Raw genomic sequence first — 27,929 nt, 5'->3', positions numbered from 1 at the left:
GCACAGCTCCAGTCACTCTTGCAGGTGACACACTGGAAGAGGTGGAGGACTTCACCTACCTGGGCAGTGTCATAGACAAGCAGGGCAGTACAGACGCCAACATCAAAGCAAGAATCGGCAAAGCAAGGACTGCCTTCATCCAACTAAAGAAGATCTGGAGCTCCAAGGACCTAATGCTGCAAACTAAGATCAGACTTTTTAACACTAATGTAAAATCGGTCCTTCTGTATGGAGCAGTGTAACAGGTTCACAAGATGGGCAAGGAGGCGGCGGGAACCGGCTGAGCAGTCGACGTAAACTTTTAATGACACAAATTAACTTAAACAAAACATAAAGTACGCTCTGCAGCAAAAACCACAGACAAGCACACACACACACAGTTCGTAAGTCTCTCTCTCTCGAACTGGCGTCTCTAGCTCCCTTTTATCCCTCTCCCGCTGATTGGCCAACTCCCTCATGGCCCGGCCATGCCCTCCTCCTTGTCACACTCCTCCACCGCCTGATTCAGGGGTGCCATCCGGACTGGCTTACTCGCCCCCCCCCCCCCCCAAGTCTCTGGAGGGGAGATGCTGCACTTCCGGCCGTTCTGCCACCCGATGGTCCTCCCTGCCTCCTGAGAATCTAAGAGAGACGAGGGACAGGGGAGAGAGGGAGAGAGAGAGAGAGAGAGAACCTCCCAGCGGACGGCAGCGGGCTCCTCTGCCCCCTGGCAGACGGCAGCGGGCTCCTTAGTCTCCTCATGGACGGCAGCAGGCTCCTCCGTCTTTTGGCGAACCGCTCCAGTACCACCGGACCATACCTCCTCAGCGTCGCAACCCTTCATCAGCGGCGAGAGCTCTCCGACAGCGCATAGCTCCTCCCTCTCGGGTTTTGGCACCAATGTAACGGGTCCACAAAATAGGCAAGGAGGAGGCGAGAACCGGCTGAGCAGTCAACATAAATTTTTGATGACACAAATGGACTTAAAACATAAAGAGTGCTTTTCTGCAAAACCCACAGACATGCACGCACACACACAGCTCATGCTTCTCTCTCTCTCGAACTGGTGTCTCCGGCTCCCCTTTATCCCTCTCCCACTGACTGACCAACTCAGCGCCAGGCGCGCACCCTCATGACCCGGCCACGCCCTCCTCCTCGTCACAAGCAGAAACTTGGAGGACAACAGTGACTACCACCAACAAAGTCAAGACTTTCACCTATCTGAGAAAATCCTCCAAAGCTGCTGGCCAAACACCATAAGCAATAACGACCTATGGCAGCAAATTTCCAAACTCCCTGCCCATGAAGAAATCATGAAAAGACGCTGGGGCTGGATATGTCACACACTCCACAAGCCCGCCTCAAACACCACCAGGCAAGCCCTGACCTGGAACCCTCAAGGGAAAAGGAAAAGAGGAAGGCCAAGAAACAGCTGGCGCAGAGACTCAAGGCTGACTACAAGAGGATGGGCTAAACTTGGAGCCAGATTGAAAGAAAAGCCCAAGACAGAGATGGCTGGAGAGTCCTGGTTGGCAGCCTATACCCCAGGAGGGGTAGTAGGCATAATTAACGACTAGAAATAGCACGTAGCAAATCGTGGTTTCACCCAGCTGAGATGTAAACTACAGGCTACAGGCTATTTAAAAAAAAAAAAAAAAAAAAAGGACAAGCCCTTTAGTAAATAGGAAATACTTCAACACAGGAAAGGAAACCATTTCATGGGGTCTTTAAAGGTTCTCATTTGTTTGTGCTCTAACCTGACACTGACTCAAGCGATTGCCGATTGCCACAAGATCATTAGTGCGTATGAATAAAGTGCATGTACTCACGGCATCAAACTGAGTTTTCCTCCAGATTTCACTCCCTCTCTCTTCTGTACGTAGTTGGCTGGAATTGTGCCCTCTCTGCCAACAGAGTTCTTTGCTTTGTACCAGTTCGGGTCCTGAACCAACAAATCAATAAATCACAATACTTAACACAACTTGCAAGAGCATCACATGACAACAGGGCTGGACAATATAGCTGAAATTATATTGCAATATTTTTCAGCCTTCTGACTATGATTAGACTTGACTGAGCTTAAAGAAATAATTTGCCCACAAATGAAAATTCTCTCATCATTTACTCAACCTCATGACATCCCAGATGTGTGTGACTTACTTTCTTCTGCTGAACGAAGATCTTTAGAAGAATATTTCAGCTCTGTAGGTCTATATAATGCAAGTGTATGGTGACCAAAACTTTGATGCTCAAAAAGCACATAAAGGCAGCATTAAAGTAATCCATACGGCTCCAGTGGTTTAATCAATGTCTTCAAAAGCGATATGATAGGTGTGGGTGATAAACAGGTCAATATTTAAGTCCTTTTTTTTACTATAAATCTCCACTTTCACATACTTAAATATTGATCTGTTTCTCACCCACACCTATCATATCGCTTCTGAAGATATGGATTAAATCACTGGAGTCTTATGGTTACATTTATGTTGGCTTTATGTGCTATGTGGAGCTTATTTTGGAGTGGAGATATTCTTCTAAAAATCTTCATTTGTGTTCTGCAGAAGAACGAAAGTCATATACATCTGGGATGGCATGAGGGTGAGAAAATGATGAGAGAAATATTCCTTTAATAAATTCAGCAAAATACAAAAAGCATTAAGATCACGGAAATGTTCACAATGTTGCTTGATTTTATATTGTCAACAAAATCATGTGGTATATCAGTTGAATCTTGAAATTAATATGAAAACAAGTCCAGGTCATATTTCACCTCAAAATCAAGAGTAATTTTTTATTTTTTATTTTTTTTGCATTAAGAACCCCATTAAGACAATTAAGATTTCTGCATTAATTGTGACATTGCTTTCATGACAAATTTTAATTACCATAATGCATGTGGACATTTTACATTAGAGTTATTTTTGTATTTCTCATTATTCCCAACGATAATTCTCATTTGATCCTCAAACAATTATTGGTAATTTATTATATTTTTATTTACATCTGCATAAACTAAAGGCAGTACAACAAATACTGCTTTAAAATTTTCATATAATAATTTTTTACAGTAATGCGAATTTTTCTTGTATTACAGTACTAACATTTTTTGTTTGCTATGAATAAAATGTCACAATGCAAACAATGCAAACAATCTAAATGGTAGTAAAGTAGCCTTCATTTTCTTTATGCAAAATATAATGAATTTTTAATAAATATGTCCAGGACATGTTCATGCTAGGTTTTGTGAGAATTTTTAGGCTTTTCAAATGACATCACGATGTAGCCCCTCCCATCAGTGGTTCCTCATTGGCTGTTACCTTAGTTACACCAATGATAGTGAGCAGGTCTCCTTTGCAGAAGGGCAGGTCCTGATCAGTGCTGCCCTGGAAATTATACTTTGCCACACACTCCGTGCCCGGCGGCCATGTTGCCTGTGTTAGGAATGAGACCGTGAATAAATGTCCTCCTCATCTTCACACACATGATGTCCATGTTTCAGTCAACTTTCTCTTTCATTGTGAAAAATATGATTCGTTAAAAGAGAATGATGACTGAGGCGAACATTCGGCCTAACATCCCCATTGGTATTAAACAGAAGAAAGAAAGTCATACGACTTTGGAACAACATATATAGTGTGTGCAGTGTATACCTGTAGAGCAGACATGTTGAGTGTGTGTTAATGGTCTCTTGTATGAGCGTCACAGACTGATGTGAAACATCAGAGCTGAAAAAAAAAAAAAAAACACAATCAGTCAATTACGCATAATAATGTGTAATAATAACATGCTGTACAAAATTAAGAGTGTGTCAGAATCAAGCAGAAGCTCTTGGGATGTTGAAGCCCCTCAGACCAGCGAGAACAGGAAGTGAAAACAAGACAAACCCTCAGTGATGCTGACACAGATTTTCCATCAAACTACTGAGTGGGAAGTGTGTGTGTGTGTGTGTTTAGGTCAGAGTTTTTGCCCCACTCACATCACAACATCTAAACTTGGCCAGAATTCTATAGCAACAAGCGTCATTTCAGCTCACATACGTCAGAGTTATTGCAAAATAAACTCCGTAGAGAGGTCTTGAATCATCATGAAGGGGTTTATTTTCTGGGTGACTGTACCTTATCTCACTTATTACACAGCTACTTGGCATGAAACATTCATTTGAGTCTAAATTATTTTATAATGTGAGAGGAAAGAGACTGTGGGGTGTTACAAGAGACATAACTAGCACAGCAAGCTATGTAGGAAATCACTTGCCTGGGACAACAGTCAATTATGCAGTTTAGCATCAAAATAGACAAATATATGACCACAGAATGCCGAGATAGACCACTCACAAAGTATTCCAGTGACATTTGTAAAAAGAGTTATATTTTGGAAATGTTTATATTTTTTATCACTTTATCACTCTAAAATGTAAACAACACACTCAATCACACACGCACACACGCATGCACGTTGTACATGTGTCTCTGCACCCTACACACAAACAGGAAGTACTTAAATTGTAGCCTGCCTTGTGCAAATGGAGCAGCCCCTGTGAAGAGCGTGTGTGTGTGTGTGTGCGCATGCATGGCACTCCTAAAATTTTCAAGAACAACATTAAATCACATTCAAAACATGTCAAATTACATTTTAAAAGTAAAAAGCAACACCAATCCAGACACGTCTTTCTCTCTTCAACTTCCTGCTGTACAATGTGAAAAAATAATGCATCTTTAAGTGGTGTTTGCCAAGTGAAGAATCACTATTACAATTGCTCATATACAGTGTTGGGCCTCAGATATGAAGCAAAGACAGGCCTACACACAGTCATAAAGCCTGACTGCGGCCTGTAGGTACCCACGTCCTCACGTGACACAAGTAGAGGTTTACGTCTGGGCCGAGATAGATTATTATAGTTTGTTGTTCTTGTGTATCAAGGTTATTGCTTGTACAGGTACGGACCGCAGAGTCCGCTCATTTCTTCTAATAATACTCAAAGGTATTACTGTAACTTACTGTTACCATGAATGAGATTTGCTGTGTTGTCATCCAACCACATTGGACTGTTTGTGCATTTCCGTCATCGCGGGTGAGACCAGCACACTGAGTTTATCCATTAAAGAAACAGCGATCGCGGAGGACGGATTACAAGCCGTTCACCGCATCTCTGAGTGATAAAACTAATGTTTGCCTTCTCTCCCATGATCGTTAAACCGGCTTCAGTGCCATCACTCTGTTCTCTCTCTCTCTCGTACTAACCGCACACACACGACCCCTCACAAACATACCCGCACACACGTTTGGCAAGCAGATAATTTGGCGATGGAGCCCGCTTTGTCCCGAAGTTATCGTACCAGCTGAGACACGCGTTAAATGGGCAGACGCCATTAACCAGTCTCTCCGCCCACATTTTCTGGCCGAAAACCTCGCATGACGTACTCTCCACGAGAGCCACGTCCGCCATTTTGTACCCTTCTTCTCCACACACACACACACACACACACACACACACACACACACACACACACACACACCTCATGTATTATAGGCTTATCTGTTACCATATCTAATCATGTTACTGTTTAGTTTGTAGTTGGAAGTCAGATGTTTACTGACTGCATTGTAATTATTAATTGATATTACTGCATCAATAAACTTTGTTATACTTTAAAGAGAAGTGTTTTGGTATTGTTCTTGTTGACGTTGACTTTCCTAAGAGAACAATCCTATATTGAGACTGCTATACTCTCTGGTTATTAGTCCCTGATTCCAGGGTGGTGCCCTTGCAATATTAATCCTTATTAATATTCTACTGATTTTGATAATTGATAGTTATCTTTGATGATTGTTGATCTGAAGGATTAATAAGCTAATGTTGATTCTAATCAATGTTCTATTGATTTTAATAATTATCTTTGATAATTATTAATTATTGCTAATAACCAAACCCGCTCCTGAACGAAGTGCCCAACATACAGTGACAAGAAAAATATGTGAACCCTTTGGAATTTCCATCATTTATGTATAAATTTTATGTGGTTTGATCTTCATCTACAGTAAGTTACAATAAAGAACAAACACAACCTTTTTTAACTAATAATACACATTATTGTATTGCTCTTGTACAAATTGAAAACATCATTCAAACGTTCAAGGTGTAGGTTTGAAAAAGTATGTGAACCCCTAGGCTAATGACGTCAACAAAAGCTAATTAGAGTCAGGAGTTTGCAAACCTGGCAGCCAATTAATGAAATGAGATTTGAGGTGTGGATTAGAGCTACTTTAACGTATAAAAAGCACTCTTTGAGTTTGCTATTCACAAGAAGCATCTGCTGATGTGGACCATGCCTCGCAAAAAAGAGATCTCAGAATATCTACGACCAAGAATTATTGCTTTACATAAAGCTAGAAAGGGTTACAAAGTTATCTCGAAGAGCTTAGAAATTAATCTGTCCACAGTTAGACAAATTGTCTAATGGAAACAATTTAGTACTGTGGCTACTCTTCCTAGAAGTGGCCGTGCAGCCAAGATGACTCAAAAGGACACACAATGCTCAATGTGGGACAAAAGAACCCTAGAGTGACAGTTAAAGGCTTAACGGAATCATTGGAATTGGTTAACATCTGTATTTGTGAGTCTACAATACTGAAAAAATTAAACAGGCATGGTGTCCATGGCAGGACACCACGAAGGAAGCTGCTGCTTTCCAACAAAAATATTTCTGCACATCTGAAGTTTTCCAAAGACCACCTTGACAGATGACACTCTACAAAGCTATTGGGAAAATGTTTTGTGGACTGATGGGACTACGGTTGAATTGTTTAGAAAGAACATTCAGCATTGGCGTAAAAAAGGCACCGCATACCAACATGAAAACATCATCCCAACGGTGAAGTACGGTGGAGGGAGCATCATGATTTAGGGCTGCTTTGCTGCTTCGGGGCCTGGACCGCTTGCCATCATCGAGAGAAAAAATTAATTCCTAAGTTTATCAAGATATCCTACAGGGTAATGTCAGGGTGGCTGTGTGCCAGCTGAGGCTGAGTATAAGTTGGGAGATGCAGTAGGTCAATGAACCTAATAGGGCTGCAACGGTACATGTATCTGCGCCGAACGGATACAGGGCCTTTGGTGCGGTACACGCAGTCACATGAATGATTACATATCTTAGTATGCGCGAAACCAATATTAAAACAACATTTAACGAACAACACAAACCGCATAGAACTAAAATGAAAAAAGATTGCGGAGCAACACAGGACTGCACAAAATCAAAACTTAACAGAACAGAGCGCCAGATGGTACACTAGAAACTGCGGATCAGATAAATGCATGTGAAGTTTATTCTAGCTAGCTCACTATTTTTCCCAACTGTGATGGAACTAAGCAAAATAAATAAGCTAAAAGTTGGACTTAAATAAGCCAGAGATTGAAGACCCACTGCCCAGAGTGCCGTCTCTAAAATCTGTTGTTTGATGGCATTATGGTTTTGCAGTAATCTACAGTAATACTGGGCAACGAGTAGTGAACAGGACGAACGCTGTGTGTTGGCACTGTTTCACCGAAGTCGGGTATGTCTCAAGAAGCAGCAGTCTAACATGATGACTCATTTGCAGTGACATCATCCACATGTGTCTCTTGAGTTTACAGGAGCAAAGCATAAACAGCCTGTGCAAGTTAGCCTCTCGCTGCAAGCTCAGAGCTAAAGTGATAACGATGCCATAGGAGTATTCATTGCTACAGATCTGTGACCATCTTCAGTCGTCGAGAACATAGGATTTAAGCATCTGCTTAACGTGCTTCAGCCCCGTTATAAAGTTCCTAAAGAACGCATTTCAGCAATTCTGTAGTGCCTGCTCTATATAAACAAGCACGCGCTGTAATTGTCCAGCAGGGGACATTGTCAGTGCCAACAGATCCGCCCTCTACTCTGATAAAGTGGATATTCTGATTTTCCTGAAGAAAAAAAAAAATTGAGTGATAAGTACAAGTGGTGAGCTGAAAGGCAAAAGACAGAAATCTGCACTGCTAATATCTTAATTTTGTTACAATTATTATAATTGCACTTTTTTAAAACTTTTATTATTGTTTTTATACAATGTGCATATAAGTGGCTCTTAAGTTTTTTATTGTAATTTAATTGAAGAAATATGCATAATGCTATCATGTATAAATGAGCCTTCACAATAAGAATTATTGCCCATCAGCCACTGTGTTTTCAAATAAATAATTTAAAGAAAGATTATTTTGTTTTCCCTGCTACATCGAAACCGTACCGAACTGTGACCCCAAAAGGTCTAATCCGCAGCAATCGGAAATGCTTGGTTGAGGTTACTGCTGCCAAAGGAGGATCTACCAGTTATTAAATCCAAGGGTTCACTTACATTTTCCACAGCACTGTGAATGTTTAATGGGATGTGTTCAATAAAGACATAGAAGATTATAACGGTTTGTGTGTTGTAAGCTTAAGCACATTGTTTTTGTTATAGATACTTATGACTTTGATAAATATGAGATCACATTTTATGACCAATTAATACAGAAAAACAGCTAATTCCAAAGGGATCACATGCTTTTTCTTGCCACTGTATATTAAACTTCAACCTGTCCAGCACCATTTCTTTTACAGACATGAAAGATATCTCAAATATTGTTTGTTGAGGAGATGGGTGCTATTACTTTTCTATGTGATCAGACTTTTCTTATTTTCACCTGAGCTACAGGTTTTTCTAGAATGTTGGAATGTACTGACAGCCGCAGGAATTTCAATGTGATCACATCCAAACGAACACTTGTGCTCACATGCTCAGTTTTACAGCCGTCAGAGTGCTGTGAACACACACGCACCTCTGAACTACAACATCAGTCTGATCTCAGCTTGTCTCAAAGCACGTCAGCATCCTGCATCCCGCTGTTACCATGGCAACAGTCACAAGACACACGCCTAAAAATGCCTCTTCCTCGAATAATATAATGCGAAATAATGCACATTATCACTGCTACACACACACACACACACTTAAAGGGATGCTATGGAAATTAACTTCACTGTGAGGAGATACCAGTGAATTAGCAGCTTTAAATTTGCACTGACAAAATGTTAAGAAGAAACAATACAAGGAGTGTGAAAATTCTCATCAATGAAGCAATTTTTTTGCCAATGCGTAAGTAAATGTTTGTGATGGATTCGTTATTCACGCTATCACACAATTTTACTGGCGTTGTGTTTTTATTGTACTTTCTTCAGTAAAGCCAGTGAATGGGCAGAGTGGATCGTATTAATTCACTTCAACAGTAAATAATTTGAATGACATGAACACTGATGTCAGAATAAAAGAGGTCTCTGTCTCCCTTTTTTCTGTTTACAGGTCAAAGTATCAGACTGATTGATTGATCCTTCAACACATTATCTGGTGAGAGCATCATGACCTTGAGTCGTAACAGAGAAGTGAAAGAAGTGTTATAAAGAGACTATGAGTCCACTGATGCTACGGTCATGAATGAACTTCCTTCCTGCACTGACTTGCATCATATATAGAGGGAATGCTTGATAAATAGGTTAATCTCCCAGAATACATCCTAAGAATCTACTCCAGATACTTCCATACAGCACACGGGGGTCGTTTTTATTAGATTAAAGGAACATGAAAAAATAAAAAATAATGAAACTGTCCAGAGATATTCAAGGTTTTATAATATTTTCTTTATTCTGTTAAAATCAGGGTTGCATTTCCCAAAAGCGTCGCAAGCTTAAGTTGATTGTAGATACCACTGGCGCCAATGGTTTCTACGATCTACATAGGCTTATGATGCTTTTGGGAAACGCAGCCCAGGATGGTTCCACAGGTAAGTTTGAAACTTTAACAACAACTTAAGCATAAAAGCCTTTAAAGCAATTATATGTAGAATGGCTCTCAGAATGTCTATTAGTATCAATCAATAAGGTCATAACACTATTAATTGTTTAGATTAAGCAGAAATCGTAAACAGTGTCATGTGAGAGTGGGCCACTTCCTGTTCACCTGTCATGATCCAGATTGATTTGAAAGGTTCATTATAAAACAGAATCAGACTCTAAAATCTGATCGGATGAGCCACATTCGAAGCCTTTGCAAAATCTGTGACCTTGCACAGACTGAATTCAATATTAATGTGTCAAGTTGTTAGATGCAATGAACTATATTCCTTGGTAGATTAATTATTTATTGCGATTATTCTTCTTAATACATGTAGCCATTAACTGATCATTGGTGCCTTTAAACAGTTTTTTTTTTTTTTTTTTAAAGCAATAATAGGTATAGACATAGAGGCTACAAGAGTCCAAAATTAATAGAATCCAAGTAATATTTTATTGTTCAATCTAAATCCCAATAATAACCAGAAAAATTAAGATTTGGTGCATAATGTTGCAATTTTAACTGAACAAGCCCGAAACACAACGGGGACTCTTATTTTGAAATGATGGAGACTTACAATGCTTTATATTCAGTATTAACCAAAATACTCTTTTTATAGTCTATATTAACCAGATAAAGGGTTTTGTATACATTTTACAAGATGAAGTTCAATGAAGAATAATGTTTATTATTATTCACAATATATGAACATTGTTCTTTGCATGCCCTTGCTTATGACACATTGGAGAAAGAATCGCCATTGGCTAATACATTTTTGTTTTTACTTGCCAGACTTTTGATGATATATAGGTGTAATGCAACTGAAAACTGAAAAAGATATTAAGTAAACTGAGAAGGGGGCATCTTCACATACAGCTCTGGAAAAAATGAAGAGACCACTGCAAAATTATCAGTTTCTCTGGATTTACTATTTTTAGGTATGTGTTTGAGTAAAATGAACATTTTTGTTTTATTCCATAATTTACTGACAACATTTCTCCCAAATTCCAAATAAAAATTTAGAGCATTTATTTGCAGAAAATGACAACTGGTCAAAATAATAAAAAAGATAATAATGCAAAGAAAACAAGTTCATATTCATTTTTAAACAACACAACACTAATGTTTTAACTTAGGAAGAGTTCAGAAATCAATATTTAGTGGAATAACCCTGATTTTCAATCACAGCTTTTGTGAGTCTTGGCATGTTCTCTACCAGTCTTTCGCACTGCTCTTGGGTGACTTTATGCCACTTCTGGCACAAAAATTCAAGCAGCTCGGCTTTGTTTGATGGCTTGTGGCCATCCATCTTCCTCTTGATCACATTCCAGAGGTTTTCAATGGGATTCAGGTCTGGAGATTGGGCTGGCCATGACAGGGTCTTGATCCCACGGTCCTCCATCCACACCTTGATTGACCTTTGTCCTTCATAAAGACGAATCTGCCCGATTCCAGCCTTGCTGAAGCACCCACAGATCATCACCAACCCTCCACCTGGTCATCTAATGGTTAGATGGAGACCTGGAGAGGCCTTCAAGCCAGTGTCTGGCAACCACTGTGAAATTTGGTGGAGGATCGGAGATGATCTGGGTGTGCTTCAGCAAGGCTGAAATCGGGCAGATTTGTCTTTGTGAAGGACACATGAATCAAGCCACGTTCAAGGTTATCCTGGAAAAAAACTTGCTTCTTTCTGCTCTGATAATGTTCCCCAACTCTGAAGATTGTTTTTTCCAGCAGGACAATGCTCCATACCACACAGCCAGGTCAATCAAGGTGTGGATGGAGGATCACCAGATCAAGACCCTGTCATGGCCAGCCCAATCTCCAGACCTAAATCCCATTAAAAACCTCTGGAATGTGATCAAGAAGAAAATGGATGGCCACAAGTCATCAAACAAAGCCAAGCTGCTTGAATTTTTGCGCCAGAAGTGGCAGAAAGTCACCCAACAGCAATGTGAAAGACTGGTAGAGAGCATGCCAAGACGCATGAAAGCTGGAATTGAAAATCAGGGTTATTCCACCAAATATTGATTTCTGAACTCTTCCTAAGTTAAAACATTAGTATTGTGTTGTTTAAAAATGAATATGAACTTGTTTTCTTTGCATTATTCAAGGTCTGAAAACACTGCATCTTTTTTGTTATTTTGACCAGTTGTCATTTTCTGCAAATAAATGCTCTAAATGACAATATTTTTATTTAGAATTTGGGAGAAATGTTGTAATACAAGGATGCATTCGGTGTAAGCAGCCCCTTTAAAGTTGAAAGTTTTATTTTCTGCGACACTAAACGGAATTGAAAAAATAATCACTTTTCAAGCAGATTCCAGAAAACTCCCTCTGTTAGTATTACACTTTTAAATGAAATCAGTCTACAAATGGCTTGTGCAAAACAACGTGTTGTTGATTCAGCATATTAAACTGTTATACGAGAAAGAATTTCGAAAAAAAAACGAAAAAAAAAAAAAACAATAGCTTCAAACAAGAAATCAAGACTTTTTGTCATCGATTTAAAGAAACCTCAAATGAGCTGTCTTGTTGAAATTAGTTTAGTGGCTGTTAAATGACTGAGATGAAATATGAAAATGTGACCTTACTTAACATGCAAATATTGAGTTAACGGTCAACACAGAGAGCAAACATACACTTTCACACACAGTTTTTAGTGCTGTCCACTTGCGGACCTCCCGACACACACATTAATTACGTGTAAACAGTCAGGGTCTAAATGTAAGTTTGCATAAAAAAGGGTTATCAAGACATTTTGGAATACAGAGGCTGTTAGTTCGATTGTTTGATCTAAACACAAGTTGCACACAAAAGAGCAGGTAACACAAACACATCACTGATTAATCTCTCCTTCAGTGAGTGTGTGTGAATGATCTAGTTTAACTCTCAAAACATCACGCTGTCACCGCAGCACGCAACTTACTCTAACTGAGCTATTTATATCATCACGATATCCAGAGCGTGTGAGAGAGAAAGTGTGAGTGTGTGTGCGCTGGCATACATTACTGGAGCTTTGTGGGAAGCTACGGATTTCCCTAAACAGACGGCGAGAAAAAATAAATCATCCATTGAGCTGCAAAATAAAAGAGCTGAAGCGGAAAGAGAGAGATTAGAGAAACAGACAAATAATTACAAAGAGACGTGAAAGAGTGATTCTGAGAAAGAGAAAAGAGAGAGTGTGTGCGCATGTGATTGTGTGTGATGGATTAGCAAGTATGTTCTTTCATATTCGCATCAAACACGTATCAATGAAAGAACAAAGGTATGAGAGAAAAATAGTGATAGAAAGAGTAGTCACCCATAGGAAGTGAGTTCTTGCATTCAAAAACAGCTTGATACAGCGCAGCAAAATGATACAGAAAACAGTGCTCTTAAGACCAGGGCTGGTACTAAGATACGATCTTTGGGGGGGGGAGCATTTTGATCTTTATGGTGGGCAAGTGGTTGTCGGACCGGGAGGGGGATATCAGAAGTTTCTGTGGGGCATAAGGAAATCAAGGGGAGCAATGCAAACCCTAGCCCCCCATAGACCCAGCCATGCTTAAGACGCACTTTGACAGGGTGTCTTAAAAACGCAACACTCATGAAGCTAGTCGCAAAAAAACAGTGAGACTTTTGTGTGTTGTGCTCATTGTTCAACAGGGTTCATTGTTATAAATTATGAAGCTGAATTCCAGAGACACACCAGCATCATTCAACAGTAAAAGAGCTACAATATTCTTCCATTATCACTCATAACACTTAAACACGTCATGGGAGAGACTTTTGCATGGGCAAACTCAACTAACATTTTCCACAGAAAATGTTTGAATCTAAGCTAGTTGCTTTAAAACTAGCTTCAAAGCATTGCAGTCGTGATACAGAGTAAATAAAACATGTTGAAAAACAGTTTTGACATTCACTGATTAAAACTCTCTGACAGTGTTTGGTTGAGTGCAGGCTCAAAGTAAATAAGACATTTATATTCCTCAATTTATTCACAAACTAATAACTGATTCACTGACTGACAGGAAACCTTGTAGCCACAAGAACTCAAGCAAAGATCCTGCATGAAACCACTGCAACTCCTGAGGTTTAGAATGATACACAGATAAAGAGAGAGAGAGAGAGAGAGACACAGCAAAAATAAAGGTTGGTCACCCATATCAATTGAAAAATATTCATATATATTATACAGTTCCCCAGAATACTTGATTCTGATTGGTCAATCAGTTTTTTTGTTTTTTTTAATATTTCGGAATAATGACCGCTGTTGGCCATGGCAACGCTGTGTAACTGACAGCTCATCCAAGTAATCTTTCGCTACGTCCAATTATCTACACTTCTCCATTCAATACAATGCAAAACACAGTATATACCCAAATTACCTACTGTTTCTGGTGAGATTCTAAAGTGTGGAGTGACTACTTTACTATCCCATAATACCACGGCAGCTGAAACGACGTCACGTTCAAAACACTGGAATTTTTAAAAAAAACAGCGGAGAACCGTGAGTCGGACGGCTCTTTTCAACTGTAAGTGATAAATATATCAAGAAAATTGTTTCTTGTAGTTAAATGGTGCTTATTTAACTTATTGAGTTAATTATTTTCGTGGTTGTTGTTCTTACGTCATACATTTGGGTCACGGGTTAATGCCCACGTTTCCCAGATGAAGTATGTCCAGAATGATTAAGAACGTACTGTTTAACCAGCCGAGAGGTGCATCATTAATCAAATACTGTACATTCTTTGACAGTACGTGATTCCGGACGCAGCAGGATGCAAGATGTTTTTCTACATGTGTTCTGTACCATATCACTCTGTGGACTCTACAAGAAAACTAATAAAATTATTTAAACTCCAATTCATATTTCATGTCTATTTATTTATTTGGTAGTAGTATTAAATGGGATAAAGTACAATTAGCCAGTCATTATCACAAAACAAACCCCTTCAGTTCTGTGTTGGGTCCTGATCACCCTGTTGGGGTAATTTTACAATAATGAATGAAAATAAGTCTGATTCATTTATGTGAATCAGTTCAAACTTTCGGTCTCAATGAATTGATAATAAATAAATAAATAAATACATTTTTTTTAAAAATAATTTTAAACTTTTTATCATCACCTAAACATGTTCACTGAAGTCAGTGTGGAAAACATCTCTGGTTATTTCTATCTAGATTTGTACTGTGTTAAACATTTTGAATCTACTTGGCAATGGCAACAATGTCTGTTCGGTTGAAATGATGGTTCCTCTGATTGTGAGCTAATATATATATATATATATACTGAATATTCTCAAAAGGCTGAAAAATATGAAGATATAATTTTCTTTAGCTATATCATAACCCCAGGCCAGTGCTGATATGTAAAACACTGACAGCAGCTTCCAAACAATTCCATCACACAAACACGACAACAGCTGATAAACACGCTGCCCAGGACCGCTGCGACTGTCTTCAAGGTTAAAGATGAAACAGAAGAAGCTCAGAGAATGTTCCTACATCCCCAGAGAATCTCAAATTAACTCATGATACAGCAGACAGCAGGATATTCTCTCTCAAATCAGATTGAAACATAGAAAAATAAAAGTGGATCTGAGGTTCAACTAACTTGAGTTAACCGCAATGTGAAGATAAACGAGCTGAAGAATTGGTCTACCAAGAGCGACCTACCAACAATCTTTATATACATCCATAGACACATCCTTACATCTGCTTCAGAGATCCACGACTAGTTTGATTCATAGACCATTATGTGTTGGTCAGTTTATCATGAGTTTATTTATTCGAATGTTTGGCTGCTGTCTGTGGATCAGTGCCGAGCGACACATTTGAATAAATCAGTCCTATTTGTACAGTTCAATGTGAGCTTCAGCTGGAGCAACTTGATATGAGCATGCAAATGACCAGAGCTGGCAAATAAACACTCACTGCAACATTTATGATGTAACAATTAATTATTTTAAGATGTATGGCCTCAGGCAGGAAAATATGCTTTGGTTGAGATGATGCGTGGTGTTTTATGAAGGTTTTTGTTGTTGGTGCAGGTACAAACACTTCCACTTCCTGTGACACACATAGATGTGAAGTTCCCTAGAGGTCTGAGTGTGTGATCAGTTCTGCTTTCAGTGTCCCTTCAGATGGTGCTGATGTTCTAGTGCTTCTCTCAGATTTCACAAGTCAGAGAACCACACCCACACCCACACCCACACCCACACCCACACCCACACCCACACCCACACACAGTGAGAGAAAGAGTAAGACATGTAAACAAACACACGTTTTCAGAAAACTTGACACCGGCTATGTTCGGAATGGACTACTAGAATACCACTTAAATGTATATTGTCTACTATTTAAAACTGTGTATGAAACACCACAAATCGTGCAACAGTAAACATATCAAACAGGAGACTGCTTCGTTTTTTTTCACATGACCTCATTGTGTGACCTACAGTGGCAACACCTTTTTTTAAATTCACATTTTTAGTTGTGTGTAAAAATGTCTTATTTGATTTGGACTGCCAAATATTGCTATCATGGTTGATATAACTTCTGGTGAATTCATAACACTGGAAATGGAAGGTCAAGTCAAGCGACCAGTATCACGCGTGCTGGACCTGTAATGGATTGGCTGTACTTGTGAGTATGGCTAAAGATTGAGAATGTTGTTTTTCCAATTAAATTACAACCTTCCTTTTGATATAGATTCTATGGTAAAATATTTTGTTTTTCCAATGCATCGTGATCTTCATTTAAACAATCTTAGTATCGATTATTCAATTCCAAGATCAATCTTTTTACTCTATGCGCAACCCTCTACTACAATGAAAGTAAATCACTCGCATTTGCAACCACATTTTGCGCTATTCGACTAAAATGTTCAGTATACTGTATATTTGTCAACTTGCTAGTAAATGTTTAGATTTTACTCACCAGCAGCGAGATCTGTTCACTGGGTTTTGAGAGTAAAAGTTTTTCCGTGTAATGTGTGTCCAAAGACGAGAGCCATGTGACCCATTTGTCATTAAATACAATTTCTGTTCTCTCAGTTGTTGATCAAAAAAACAAAAACATTTAATTCTAATCATGCATAGCACAGATGAGATTTTGATGCTCTTTACAGAAAAGCTGGTTTTGTTAAAGAAACAGTACCGAATTCAGCCCGTTTAACAAATCAATGTAAATACTTGTAAATAGTACAAATTATGCAATTAAATAATAAACATAACAAAATATACGAAATATAATATCTTATTTATAGATCGAATACGTGAATGTGCATTTTTAGAATTCTAAAATGTGACCAAAATGATGAAAAATGAACAAAACATAATTAGTAAAATTAATATTTTCATAATGTACCGAGATTGAAGGTCCCCTGTGTAACTATCATTAGCTGGGAGAGAATTTCTTTCATCTTTCATACAAAAGTACAGCTTACAAAACAGTTTGCTACTACTGTGTTTTTTGGACATGGACCTTTTTTTAGGTATTCTTGGAAAAACCTTGGAGTATATGGTACATGAATTTTAGGGTATGACTTAAATACCATGGTATATGAATATGGTAATTGGTAATGATTCAGTAAAATGGTATATAGGCCTACATCAAAGTGCCAAGGTAATACCATCACTGTACCATGGTAGAGGTCAGAGGTTACTTTTATGGCTAAAATGCAGTCCACACAGTAGGACTCTTCTAAAGTGAATCATAGATGCAGGCACAGCGTTTGAAGATCTGGGCCACCAGCACAAAAACCGCAGGTTCTGTCCCAAGTAGGTGAGTGACCCAAAAACTCAAGACTTATTGAAATCTCTCTGGTGCCCATGAGCAAACTGACCATCCCCAAAACACTCGCATGATTACTTTTTTTTTTATTATTATTGATTCCATGAACAAAGACACACATTCCAACTGACAAAGACACACAAATAGACAATAAAACAGCAGAAAATATTTAGAAACAAAAAAAACCCAACCCACTAGTCTCTCTCAGCTGCCATTCCCCGAGAGTCTTCCAAAAAGGCTAGATAACTGCCCCATTTCCTGATGTATAATCTAGGTTGCCTAGCCTTCTATATACCATCTCCTCAAATGGCGCCACCCTGCCCAACTCAACACATCACTCACGAAATGAAGGCGCATCATTCGACCTCCATCCCCTGAGGATTACCCCCCTGCCAATCATCACGCCGGTCAGGACCCAGCTCTCCATATATCCATCACCCATATTCAGGACTGCCCCATCATCTAAAATACACAGTCTGGGGCAAAATGAAAATTGAGTGTCCACTAGGCCACACATGAAGCTCTGAACCCTCAACCAAAATTCTTGGATCTTAACACATCCCCAAAAAACATGGATTGTGTCCCTGTCTACTGATTAGCATCGCCAGCAGGTGGGTGTGTCTTTAAGACCAAGCCTATACAATCTAGAGGGAGTCCAACAGAAAATCACACTTGCATGATTACTGACATAAAATAACACCAGCAAGACTGCAGAGGTACAGCCCTTAGAGGTACTGCAGTGGAATCATGGTACAGTGATGGTATTAGATCATAATAGCGTGGTACCTAATGGCCCGCTATAGCGGGCATTAGCGTAAATTGTCTTCTTATATGGACTTTTTTTTTTTATTTCAGGCCAACTACTGTTATAGTAAAGCAACATTTTGAAGATAATCTTGCAAGGTAGTTTGATAGTTCTGTATTTGCTCTGAAAACTTTGTAAAAAAACAACAACAACAACAAAAAAGTACTGTAAAAATGTATACAATCAAGTTTTCCACAGTTTTTTTTTTTTAACTAAATGAACATAAGGAAGACTGAATGAATTCTAATGTCAACTCAAGTGTGAGTTTCTTCTCAGCAGCATATGCACCAGCTGACTGATATCACACAAAAAAACAAAACAAACAACGCAAAACAACTACAAATCAATAGTGCAAAATGTGAGAATGAAACTACCCTAAAATGTATCTCCAAGGCCAAATATAATGAATGTCACTGACACAACCAATTTTTACTTGCAACACACACCAAAAAAAAATGTCATTACTAGGGCTGGGCTATATGATGATATACAGTATATTGTGGCAACAATAGAGATTTTGCTATATCCTGTATATTGCAACATGTAAATGACCATGTGCTTCACTGTGCTTATTTATCAATGGACAGGGCTTCACGTGAGACTGAAAGAATTGAATAGATATGGACAGGATTTTTGAGGCAATACATTTACAGTTGAAGTCAGAAATTTACATACACTTAGGTCATTAAAACTCATTTTTTAACCACTCCACAGATTTCATATTAGCAAACTATAGTTTTGGCAAGTCTTTAGGATATATACTTTGTGCATGACATGAGTAATTTTTCCAACAATTGTTTACAGACAATTTGATTCCAACAATAAATACTTTTAATTGACTATATCACAATTCCAGTGGATCAGAATTTTACATACACCAAGTTAATTGTGCCTTTAAGCAGCTTGGAAAAATCCAGAAAATTATGTCAAACTTTTAGGCAATTAGCTTCTGATAGGCTAACTGAAGTCAATTGGAGGTGTACCTGTGGATGTATTTGAAGGCCTACTCAGTGCCTCTTTGCTTGACATCATGGGAAAATCAAAAGAAATCAGCCAACACCTCAGAAAAAAATTGTGGACCTCCACAAGTCTGGTTCATCCATGAGCAATTTCCAAATGCCTGAAGGTACCATGTTCATCTGTACAAACAACAGTATGCAAGTATAAACACCATGGGACAACGCAGCCATCATGCTGCTCAGGAAGGAGACGCATTCTGTCTCCTAGAGATTAACGTAGTTTGGTGCGAAAAGTGCAAATCAATCCCAGAACAACAGCACAGGACCTTGTGAAGATGCTGGACGAAACAGGTAGACAAGTATCTATATCCACAGTAAAACGAGTCCTATAAGACATAATTTATAGTTTATAATAGTAATAATACTGGTCAACAACATATCAGACTGAAATGTACTGTAGCATAATGTGAAATTTAGTATATGGTAAGGTTGATTTAAAACCAAGGAGAGTTTCTTTTCTTTTTTACTTTGACTATGTTTGTCAATTTCCCAATAAAGAGAAAATAATAAAGGAGGAGGTAGTTTTCATTTATATATTTAATTCACATTAAAATATAGTTATTTAATATATAAACCCATTTTTATCAATTATAAAGAAAAACAAATATTATATTGTGATATCATTATAGTGATTTGAAATTATTTATTTCATGATATAAGGTTTTGGTCATATTGCCCACCCCTAGTCATTACATGCAGTAGAGATATACCAAATATCAAAGCAAATGGGATCTGCAAGCAAATGCTGCTAGCGCTTTTCTCAGAACCAAGTTCACTTTTCTGAGCCTGGTGTCAAGGTGATTTCTAGTAAACATATGAAGTCAGTTCCCCTCATGTTTAAATGTTGTCCAAGCAGAGTGACCACAAGTGTAGTTTACCACTTTAACTATGGACCTGTTCAACTAACATTTGACAACCACAAAATGTAAAACAAACTTTGTCTTCATTTTAAACACTAAATCTATTGTTTTTACCATTTTGAAACTAACAATCTTTTTTTTGTGTGCTTGTGATATCTTAAAAATAATGACACTTGCTTTAATATTTTATCATCTAATGCAATGACACAATGAAATTTGTATGTGTGACAAAGTGCCCAAATACTCTTTGGGGTCACACACAAAACATCCAACAACCTTTGATTTGTATCATTCTCTCTTAGAAAAAACACAAGCAAATCCAGAAACAGACTTTCATGGCACGTCAATTAACTGAACCGAACAGATCTGAGTGAATCGCCCTCAACTGAGCCATCTGTCAATCACGTGCAGAGAAAAAGAGTGAATATTGACGGAGTGCTGAGGCCAGAGGGACACACACACGTGAATGTCACTGTAAACTGCTAATGGAGTTGAATCAATGTACTAGACAACAACAGCAGACAATCAAATCCCTCTGAAAACACATACAAAAGCACACCAGATTCTACAACAGATCGCGGCACAACATGTTTGCCACCAGAGAAAAGAAAACGGTGTCTTTGATGATGAACTCCTTTTCTCCTAAAAAGCTTGGGTCACAACCAAAGACCAGCAAAGACCGAAAACCATGTTTCCAAACATTTGGACCATTTCCCATGACTTTTCCAGTTTGAGATTACTGGATCAGGATTTTATGAAATCATAAAAAAATAAATAAAGCACACAAAGAGCAAATTCTAGATATACATTTAATTTTTTATCTGAGAAAAACTAGAACAAAATGTACATTTACTATATAGTATATCCAACATGATGACACTGGAAGTCGGCATGTTGTTTCCAAGAGTTGCATTGGCCACATATGCTTATCCACCGACAATGCGCTATCTCCTACCAGAAATGTTTGCATTGGTTATAGTGTGTTTACTTTGCCCTATTGCTCAACCGGAAGCGCAATGCTTCAGCAGTGTGGGAGACCAGGGTTCAGGTCCCGCACTGAAAGTACAGTTCATCCTCTTCACTGTATTACAGCTAGTGGTCGACCGATATATCGCCGAGTTAGATAAATCGGCTGATATTCTGAATTTTTTAATTATTGGCATTGGCCGATAAATTTCCCATTTCGGCGATTTGTTTCTTGAGTGCGCTGAGAATCACCTGCTTGCATGTGAAGCGACTGAGACATATAGATGACCAGTCATGGTTTGTTTTGTTGTTACATGCCATTGTGTTACTACAACAATAGACCGGTGTGGAACACAGTGTCATTAAAAGGTCCGCATATCAGAGCCACGGCAGACGTGTTTGAGCTCATAATGTTAAAGTGCTCACCTGTTTCATTCACCATCTCTCTTCTCAACAGTTCCCTGTAACTTAACTCGTTTAAAAAGATGAAGCCTACTAAACCATCAGATCCAGCATTCTGTGGAGCGCTCATATATCTTCCTCTGAAGCACATATTCTATCAGCCTCTTCTCAACATTTCCCTGTCACTTTTAACTGTCTTGTCTAATGATAAAAAAGCAATATCAATAAAACGAATATCATACACCATCTGCAAATATGCACATATCTCATTTAAACAGATGTCATTCATGAACCTCATGAAAATCCAGCGTTTTCTTCCCGTCGAGTGCTCTTCCTCTGAAGCGAATATTCTATCAGCCAGAATCAAAACTTCAGGATCAAAAGTTCCTCTGATTCACAAATCATGACGGTCAGTCCGTGACAATCCAAGCAGGCGATCCAGGACATTTAAACTGTCAGTAGATTCCTGATGCTCGCTGGATACACAAGAGCACGTGAGTGCAACTTCAAAGTAAACATGCTTCACGTGTGCTATGAGTAAATGTCTTATTTCATGTTTATGTTATTTACTTTATTAAATCGTGTGATATATCGGCCATTAAAAAACCCATATCGGTCAATCACTAATTCCAGCCTGTACAATTGAACACAACTAACTACACAACTCGCCCCTCCGTGGATACTGCACACAGAAAATGCAGCTCACATGTGCCCATACGCCCAACAAAACTTACCGCTTTGGCCACTGGGGGCAGTGTTTCACATTTCGGTAAGCACAGACCGATTTTAACAGAGGAAATATCAACATTCTGTTTCAAATTTAACTGACATCAGTCTGCTAACTTGTCAAGATTTTATAAATTACCATGATTTTTCCAGGGCTGGAAATCACAATTTAAAATGTTTCTGATATTTCCAGGTTTTCCACAACCATGGGAACTCTACTGAAAGTTCAGAGGAAATGTCCTCTCAATATGTCTCAAAACGGTATAAAAATCAGACATGTGCTTTTCACAGTGCCCCTCTCTCTGTGTAAATCATGGAATTGCCTGCATGGAGCAGGTTGGGTATCTTGGCACATGAGCGATCTGCGACAGACATGACAGAAGGTGTCTATGCGTGCTCCTGTCTGGCTTTTTAAATTCCTGAGGGGATGAAGAGTGGAGCCCAGATCTCCTCACCTTAATCAGACAGACGCCCCATTGGCGGCTCGCCTCATTTCACAGCACCCTCATTACACTATTTGACATCATAAGCACACTTAATATCACTGATGGCCAAAGACAATTTGACTGATGAACGGGGGGGGCGGCATGTTTCATGGTAAAACCATTGTAGTTCTGGAGGTATCTTGAAATACCAGGTAAGCCCATTGGTAAATGAATATGGTAATTATTCTGTAGAACCATGGTTTTAGGACATGGTTATATTTTTTATTTTTATTTTTGTATTTCTGGACATGTTACCATGAGATAATTGTAATTTTGGACATGTACTATACAGTATAACGTTTTTTTTTTTTTTTTTTTTTAACAGGATACTCATTCTTGGAGTACTATGGAAATACCAATGTACATGAATATGGTAACAATTCAATACCATGCTATGTGTCAAATAACACCACTGTACCATTGTACAACCACAGTACTTTTTGCAAGATAAACTAAAGTGAATTTAAATCTGTAATCCATCACAACACACAACCATGTTTTATACCAATATTATCCACCCAGAGTCAGAATCACAAATGCACTGAGATATTGGAGTAAAACAACTATAAAACAACTAATATATATACCAATAAAGTAACAATAACAGTGATTCATTCCCTTATTTATGGCACATCAATCCTGCATAATCAGTTTGTGTTTAATTCAGGTGAATTATGTGCATCTGTGCAGACAAATCTCAGATTTAAGAGAACCACACCTGTATTTATAGCACAACTCAACATGCACACATCAGTTCTGATCAGCACCTTTATATCTAATGCACTGCAGTCATCAAAACACAAATGTAAAGGCAGCAAGCATGCACCTGTATCTTCAAATAAGAGAAATGCATGTGTCTAAATATGTGAAATCATTTATGCATACATATGCATGACAATACAAGGTCTAAATGTCCCTTACACAACATATAAGATGATATAAATATGCTGTAATAGATGTCTGTTTAATGAAGCAGCAATCTGATTATACATGAAAAGGTTTCGATAACTGCTGGAGACACACGAACACATACACATGAACTCACCCAGTGGTGTGTGGTCGCAAATATCACACAGAACCTTTTAATTCTCTTGTGTTTGTTTTAGGTATGATTAGTTGCGAGCATCCAGTTGTTAGGGTTTTGAGATCAGACAGTCCAAATCGGGCCTTAGTAGAAGAGGAAATGAACTGAGATAAAAATGTCGCTGCGCTTCAACACGGTGTTTCAGATTCTAGCGCTGCCACTCTGATTCACTGCAGAGCACCTTCACTATTATTCCTCCAGGGGGCGCTTGGTGGCCCAAAAAGCCGAGTTCCCAGTTGACACTCATTCAAATCTCAGGTTGTCTTTGCACAATCAAATTCTAATCATTTAAATGTATTCCTAAAATAGAATTGACACCCGCTATACAAATGACACCCGCCACAGTAACCACAAACAAAATATTTAAATTAATCATTGTCCAGTAATCACAAACGACTGTGATTGGTTCATCCTCAAAAGCGCTGAGAAAAATAACACATACCATATGACAGTGCCATATGCGCCGCTTATGACGCTGTCAGGACAATACATTTCACTTGAATAATATCACCGAGAAATTAAATAAACATGGAATTGAAAATCCACATGGAAGAGTTACAAATATGAGAATTGTCATTTAGACTCATCATCCCGGACCATTAAGAGGCAACGTTACAAGGGCCGAACGCGGAAGAAGTGCTACAGTGGCATCGCTATGCTGCTGAAAAGATGCTTGGCTTCAGCTCAACCTCTGCGCGTGCGCAACAGCTCAACGCCACAGCGGAGCGACGGGAGGGGACGCGCTTCAGATATCAACATAAATTAATAGCTTTGAGCCCATGATGAAGTTCGTTTCAAAGTGCGACAGCGGCCGCTCAACAACGTCTTGCTAAATTTGATCATGATCCACGGTTGAGCTTTTGCTACCTCTAGTGGCCGCAGAAAGTAACAGCAACTAAAGTGAGTCGACGAGTGACCCGGCTCATATGACAATGCGTCATATTATATGACAATAATAATATTTCAACTTCGATTTTTTTCACAAAGTACATTTGATTAAATGTCTGAATACTCCACAGTATTAGGCAAACATTAAACCTCCAAAAAATCATATTTTCCCTCCTCAGACATCATAGACCTTTTATTATTTTTTTCTTTCTTTCTTTTTTTTTTTTTTTTCTGAATTGGACACCTTTTTTCACAACCCCGTGACGGACATAATGGAAGTGGTTTGAAAATGATTCTGCACATAACTGGTTATGAAATAAACATCTTCCTTCTGCTCATGTGTCCTTCGTACCAATTTAATGACTACAAATATAACATTTATCACCGTTTTCTCGTTGCTATGTGATGCAGCTACAAATGTGTGTCTGTGGTCTCATTATATTTGTTAAAAATGTTTTAAATTCAGATTTATTCAGAACTAAAACCCCAACTTTTTTGTGCAAGTCCTTAATATGTTAGACTGTGCTCAGCAAACAATATGTTGATTTTTAATTGTGTTCCCATTTTAATGACCCAATATTGTTACTCTCCCACCACTAGACTACTTGCCCTCACATATTTTTAACACCATGTTTCATTCTAGTAAATATATAGAATTTGCAATGTATAATATTTTGAATATATTGATTACAAATTTTTGTTACAATATCCATAAATGTACTGAATAACTCAACCCTGTCACAGCTTGACAATGAAGAAAAATGACAGGGTTGTGTGTGACGGAGTTGTTGTTTTTTTTTTTTTTGCTCAAAATGTCCACTGTTCCTCGTGTGGTGTAGGATGGTTGGTGTGATGGGTTCAGACCGAGGGACACAACTTTATAGCCTGGTTTTATGTATATACACTATATTGCCAAAAGTATTCGCTCATCTGCCTTTAGACGCATATGAACTTAAGTGACATCCCATTCTTAATCCATAGGGTTTAATATGATGTCGGCCCACCCTTTGCAGCTATAACAGCTTCAACTCTTCTGGGAAGGCTTTCCACAAGGTTTAGGAGTGTGTTTATGGGAATTTTTGACCATTCTTCCAGAAGCGCATTTGTGAGGTCAGACACTGATGTTGGACGAGAAGGCCTGGCTCACAGTCTTCACTCTAATTCATCCCAAAGGTGCTCTATCGGGTTGAGGTCAGGACTCTGTGCAGGCCAGTCAAGTTCTTCCACACCAAACTCGCTCATCCATGTCTTTATGGACCTTGCTTTGTGCACTGGTGCGCAGTCATGTTGGAACAGGAAGGGGCCATCCCCAAACTGTTCCCACAAAGTTGGGAGCATGGAATTGTCCAAAATCTCTTGGTATGCTGAAGCATTCAGAGTTCCTTTCACTGGAACTAAGGGGCCAAGCCCAGCTCCTGAAAAACAACCCCACACCATAATCCCCCTCCACCAAACTTCACAGCTGGCACAATGCAGCCAGACAAGTACCGTTCTCCTGGCAACCGCCAAACCCAGACTCGTCCATCAGATTGCCAGATGGAGAAGCGTGATTCGTCACTCCAGAGAATGCGTCTCCACTGCTCTAGAGTCCAGTGGCGGCGTGCTTTACACCACTGCATCCGACGCTTTGCATTGCACTTGGTGATGTATGGCTTGGATGCAGCTGCTCGGCCATGGAAACCCATTCCATGAAGCTCTCTACGCACTGTTCTTGAGCTAATCTGAAGGCCACATGAACTTTGGAGGTCTGTAGTGATTGACTCTGCAGAAAGTTGGCGACCTCTGCGCACTATGCGCCTCAGCATCCGCTGACCCCGCTCTGTCATTTTACATGGCCTACCACTTCGTGGCTGAGTTGCTGTCATTCCCAATCGCTTCCACTTTGTTATAATACCACTGACAGTTGACTGTGGAATATTTAGTAGCGAGGAAATTTCACAACTGGACTTGTTGCACAGGTGGCATCCTATCACAGTACCATGCTGGAATTCACTGAGCTCCTGAGAGCGGCCCATTCTTTCACAAATGTTTGTAGAAGCAGTCTGCATGCCTAGGTGCTTCATGCCTGTGGCCATGGAAGTGATTGGAACACCTGAATTCAATTATTTGGATGGGTGAGCGAATACTTTTGGCAATATAGTGTATATATATATATATAAAATCACACATTTTTTGGAAGAATATCTTTATCAGCAAAGGAACAAAAATAAATGTTTACATTAATAACAAAAATTATAGACAGTGTGAACATTTAAAAAAAAAAAACATTTTTAAGTACAAATTCAGTGAAGGGCCTCAGGGACATGACAAAATGCTTGGTAAGAGAGAAAAAAGATATTCTTTTATGATAAAGATTTTTTAATGCAATATTTAATTAATTAATTACAACAGCCATATCAACATCTTGTAAAAAGCTTCCAACATTTCATTTGAGTGAACCATCACTTAAAAGAAATATCCGGGGAATTTAAATATATCTGAATTCCAGGAATGACCAGTCAACACCAGACCCTACAAAACCCACTATCTGTTAGTTTAAGAACCTGGCTGTCCACCTGAAATCTGAATGTAATTAATTGAAATGCTGAATTTAGTCTACCATTAATTTTAAACTTTTAGCAATCAAGTCCTCACCTTATTTATTTTTTCTAGAAAACAGAAATATGTCATTACTGAAATGTGGAGCTGTGGAGATCTTTCCCATTTATCAGGTCATGAAACTAAACTGCAGTTTTGTCTGAGACATAGGCTGAGACCAACATCTAGGACTTAAAGTTCTGAAACACAAACCAAAACCATGTTTATGTGGTCTAGACTAGAGAGTTCTCACAACCAAGATCACATGATCAAGACTTTGTTAAAGACATTAACTCACCAATCACAGAACAGAAACTGCGACCCGAAGTGTTATTTGAATGTATTCGTTGTTGCCTTGCAAACAGCCTTTAATCTCTAAATTTAATTGAAATAACTGAAATTTCACAGTGCAATTTCTTAATAATTTACTCCAATGAAACCTGTATGAAAATAAGAGTCTGCAAATTACTGTTGAAC

At 38.7% G+C, this 27,929-nt stretch overlaps 1 protein-coding gene across 1 annotated transcript in view; it reads right to left on the bottom strand.

The window, feature by feature from the left end:
- Window positions 1-24,132, bottom strand: part of LOC127417205 (tyrosine-protein kinase CSK) — a 45,613-nt gene extending 21,481 nt beyond the window's left edge. The window contains exons 1-4 of the mRNA XM_051657047.1: window positions 23,949-24,132; window positions 3,630-3,704; window positions 3,297-3,410; window positions 1,809-1,921 (exon numbers count right to left, since the gene is read on the bottom strand). Coding sequence (XP_051513007.1) covers window positions 1,809-1,921; window positions 3,297-3,410; window positions 3,630-3,644 — 242 coding nt within the window. The 5' untranslated portion in view covers window positions 3,645-3,704; window positions 23,949-24,132. The remainder of the gene's footprint in view (window positions 1-1,808; window positions 1,922-3,296; window positions 3,411-3,629; window positions 3,705-23,948) is intronic.
- Between the last annotated feature and the right edge of the window lie 3,797 nt (window positions 24,133-27,929).

Source organism: Myxocyprinus asiaticus, chromosome 26, assembly GCF_019703515.2.
Source record: "Myxocyprinus asiaticus isolate MX2 ecotype Aquarium Trade chromosome 26, UBuf_Myxa_2, whole genome shotgun sequence".
NCBI lineage: Eukaryota > Metazoa > Chordata > Actinopteri > Cypriniformes > Catostomidae > Myxocyprinus > Myxocyprinus asiaticus.
The sequence above is the reverse complement of the archived record's forward strand: the minus strand, read 5'-3'. Positions and strand labels throughout refer to the sequence as shown.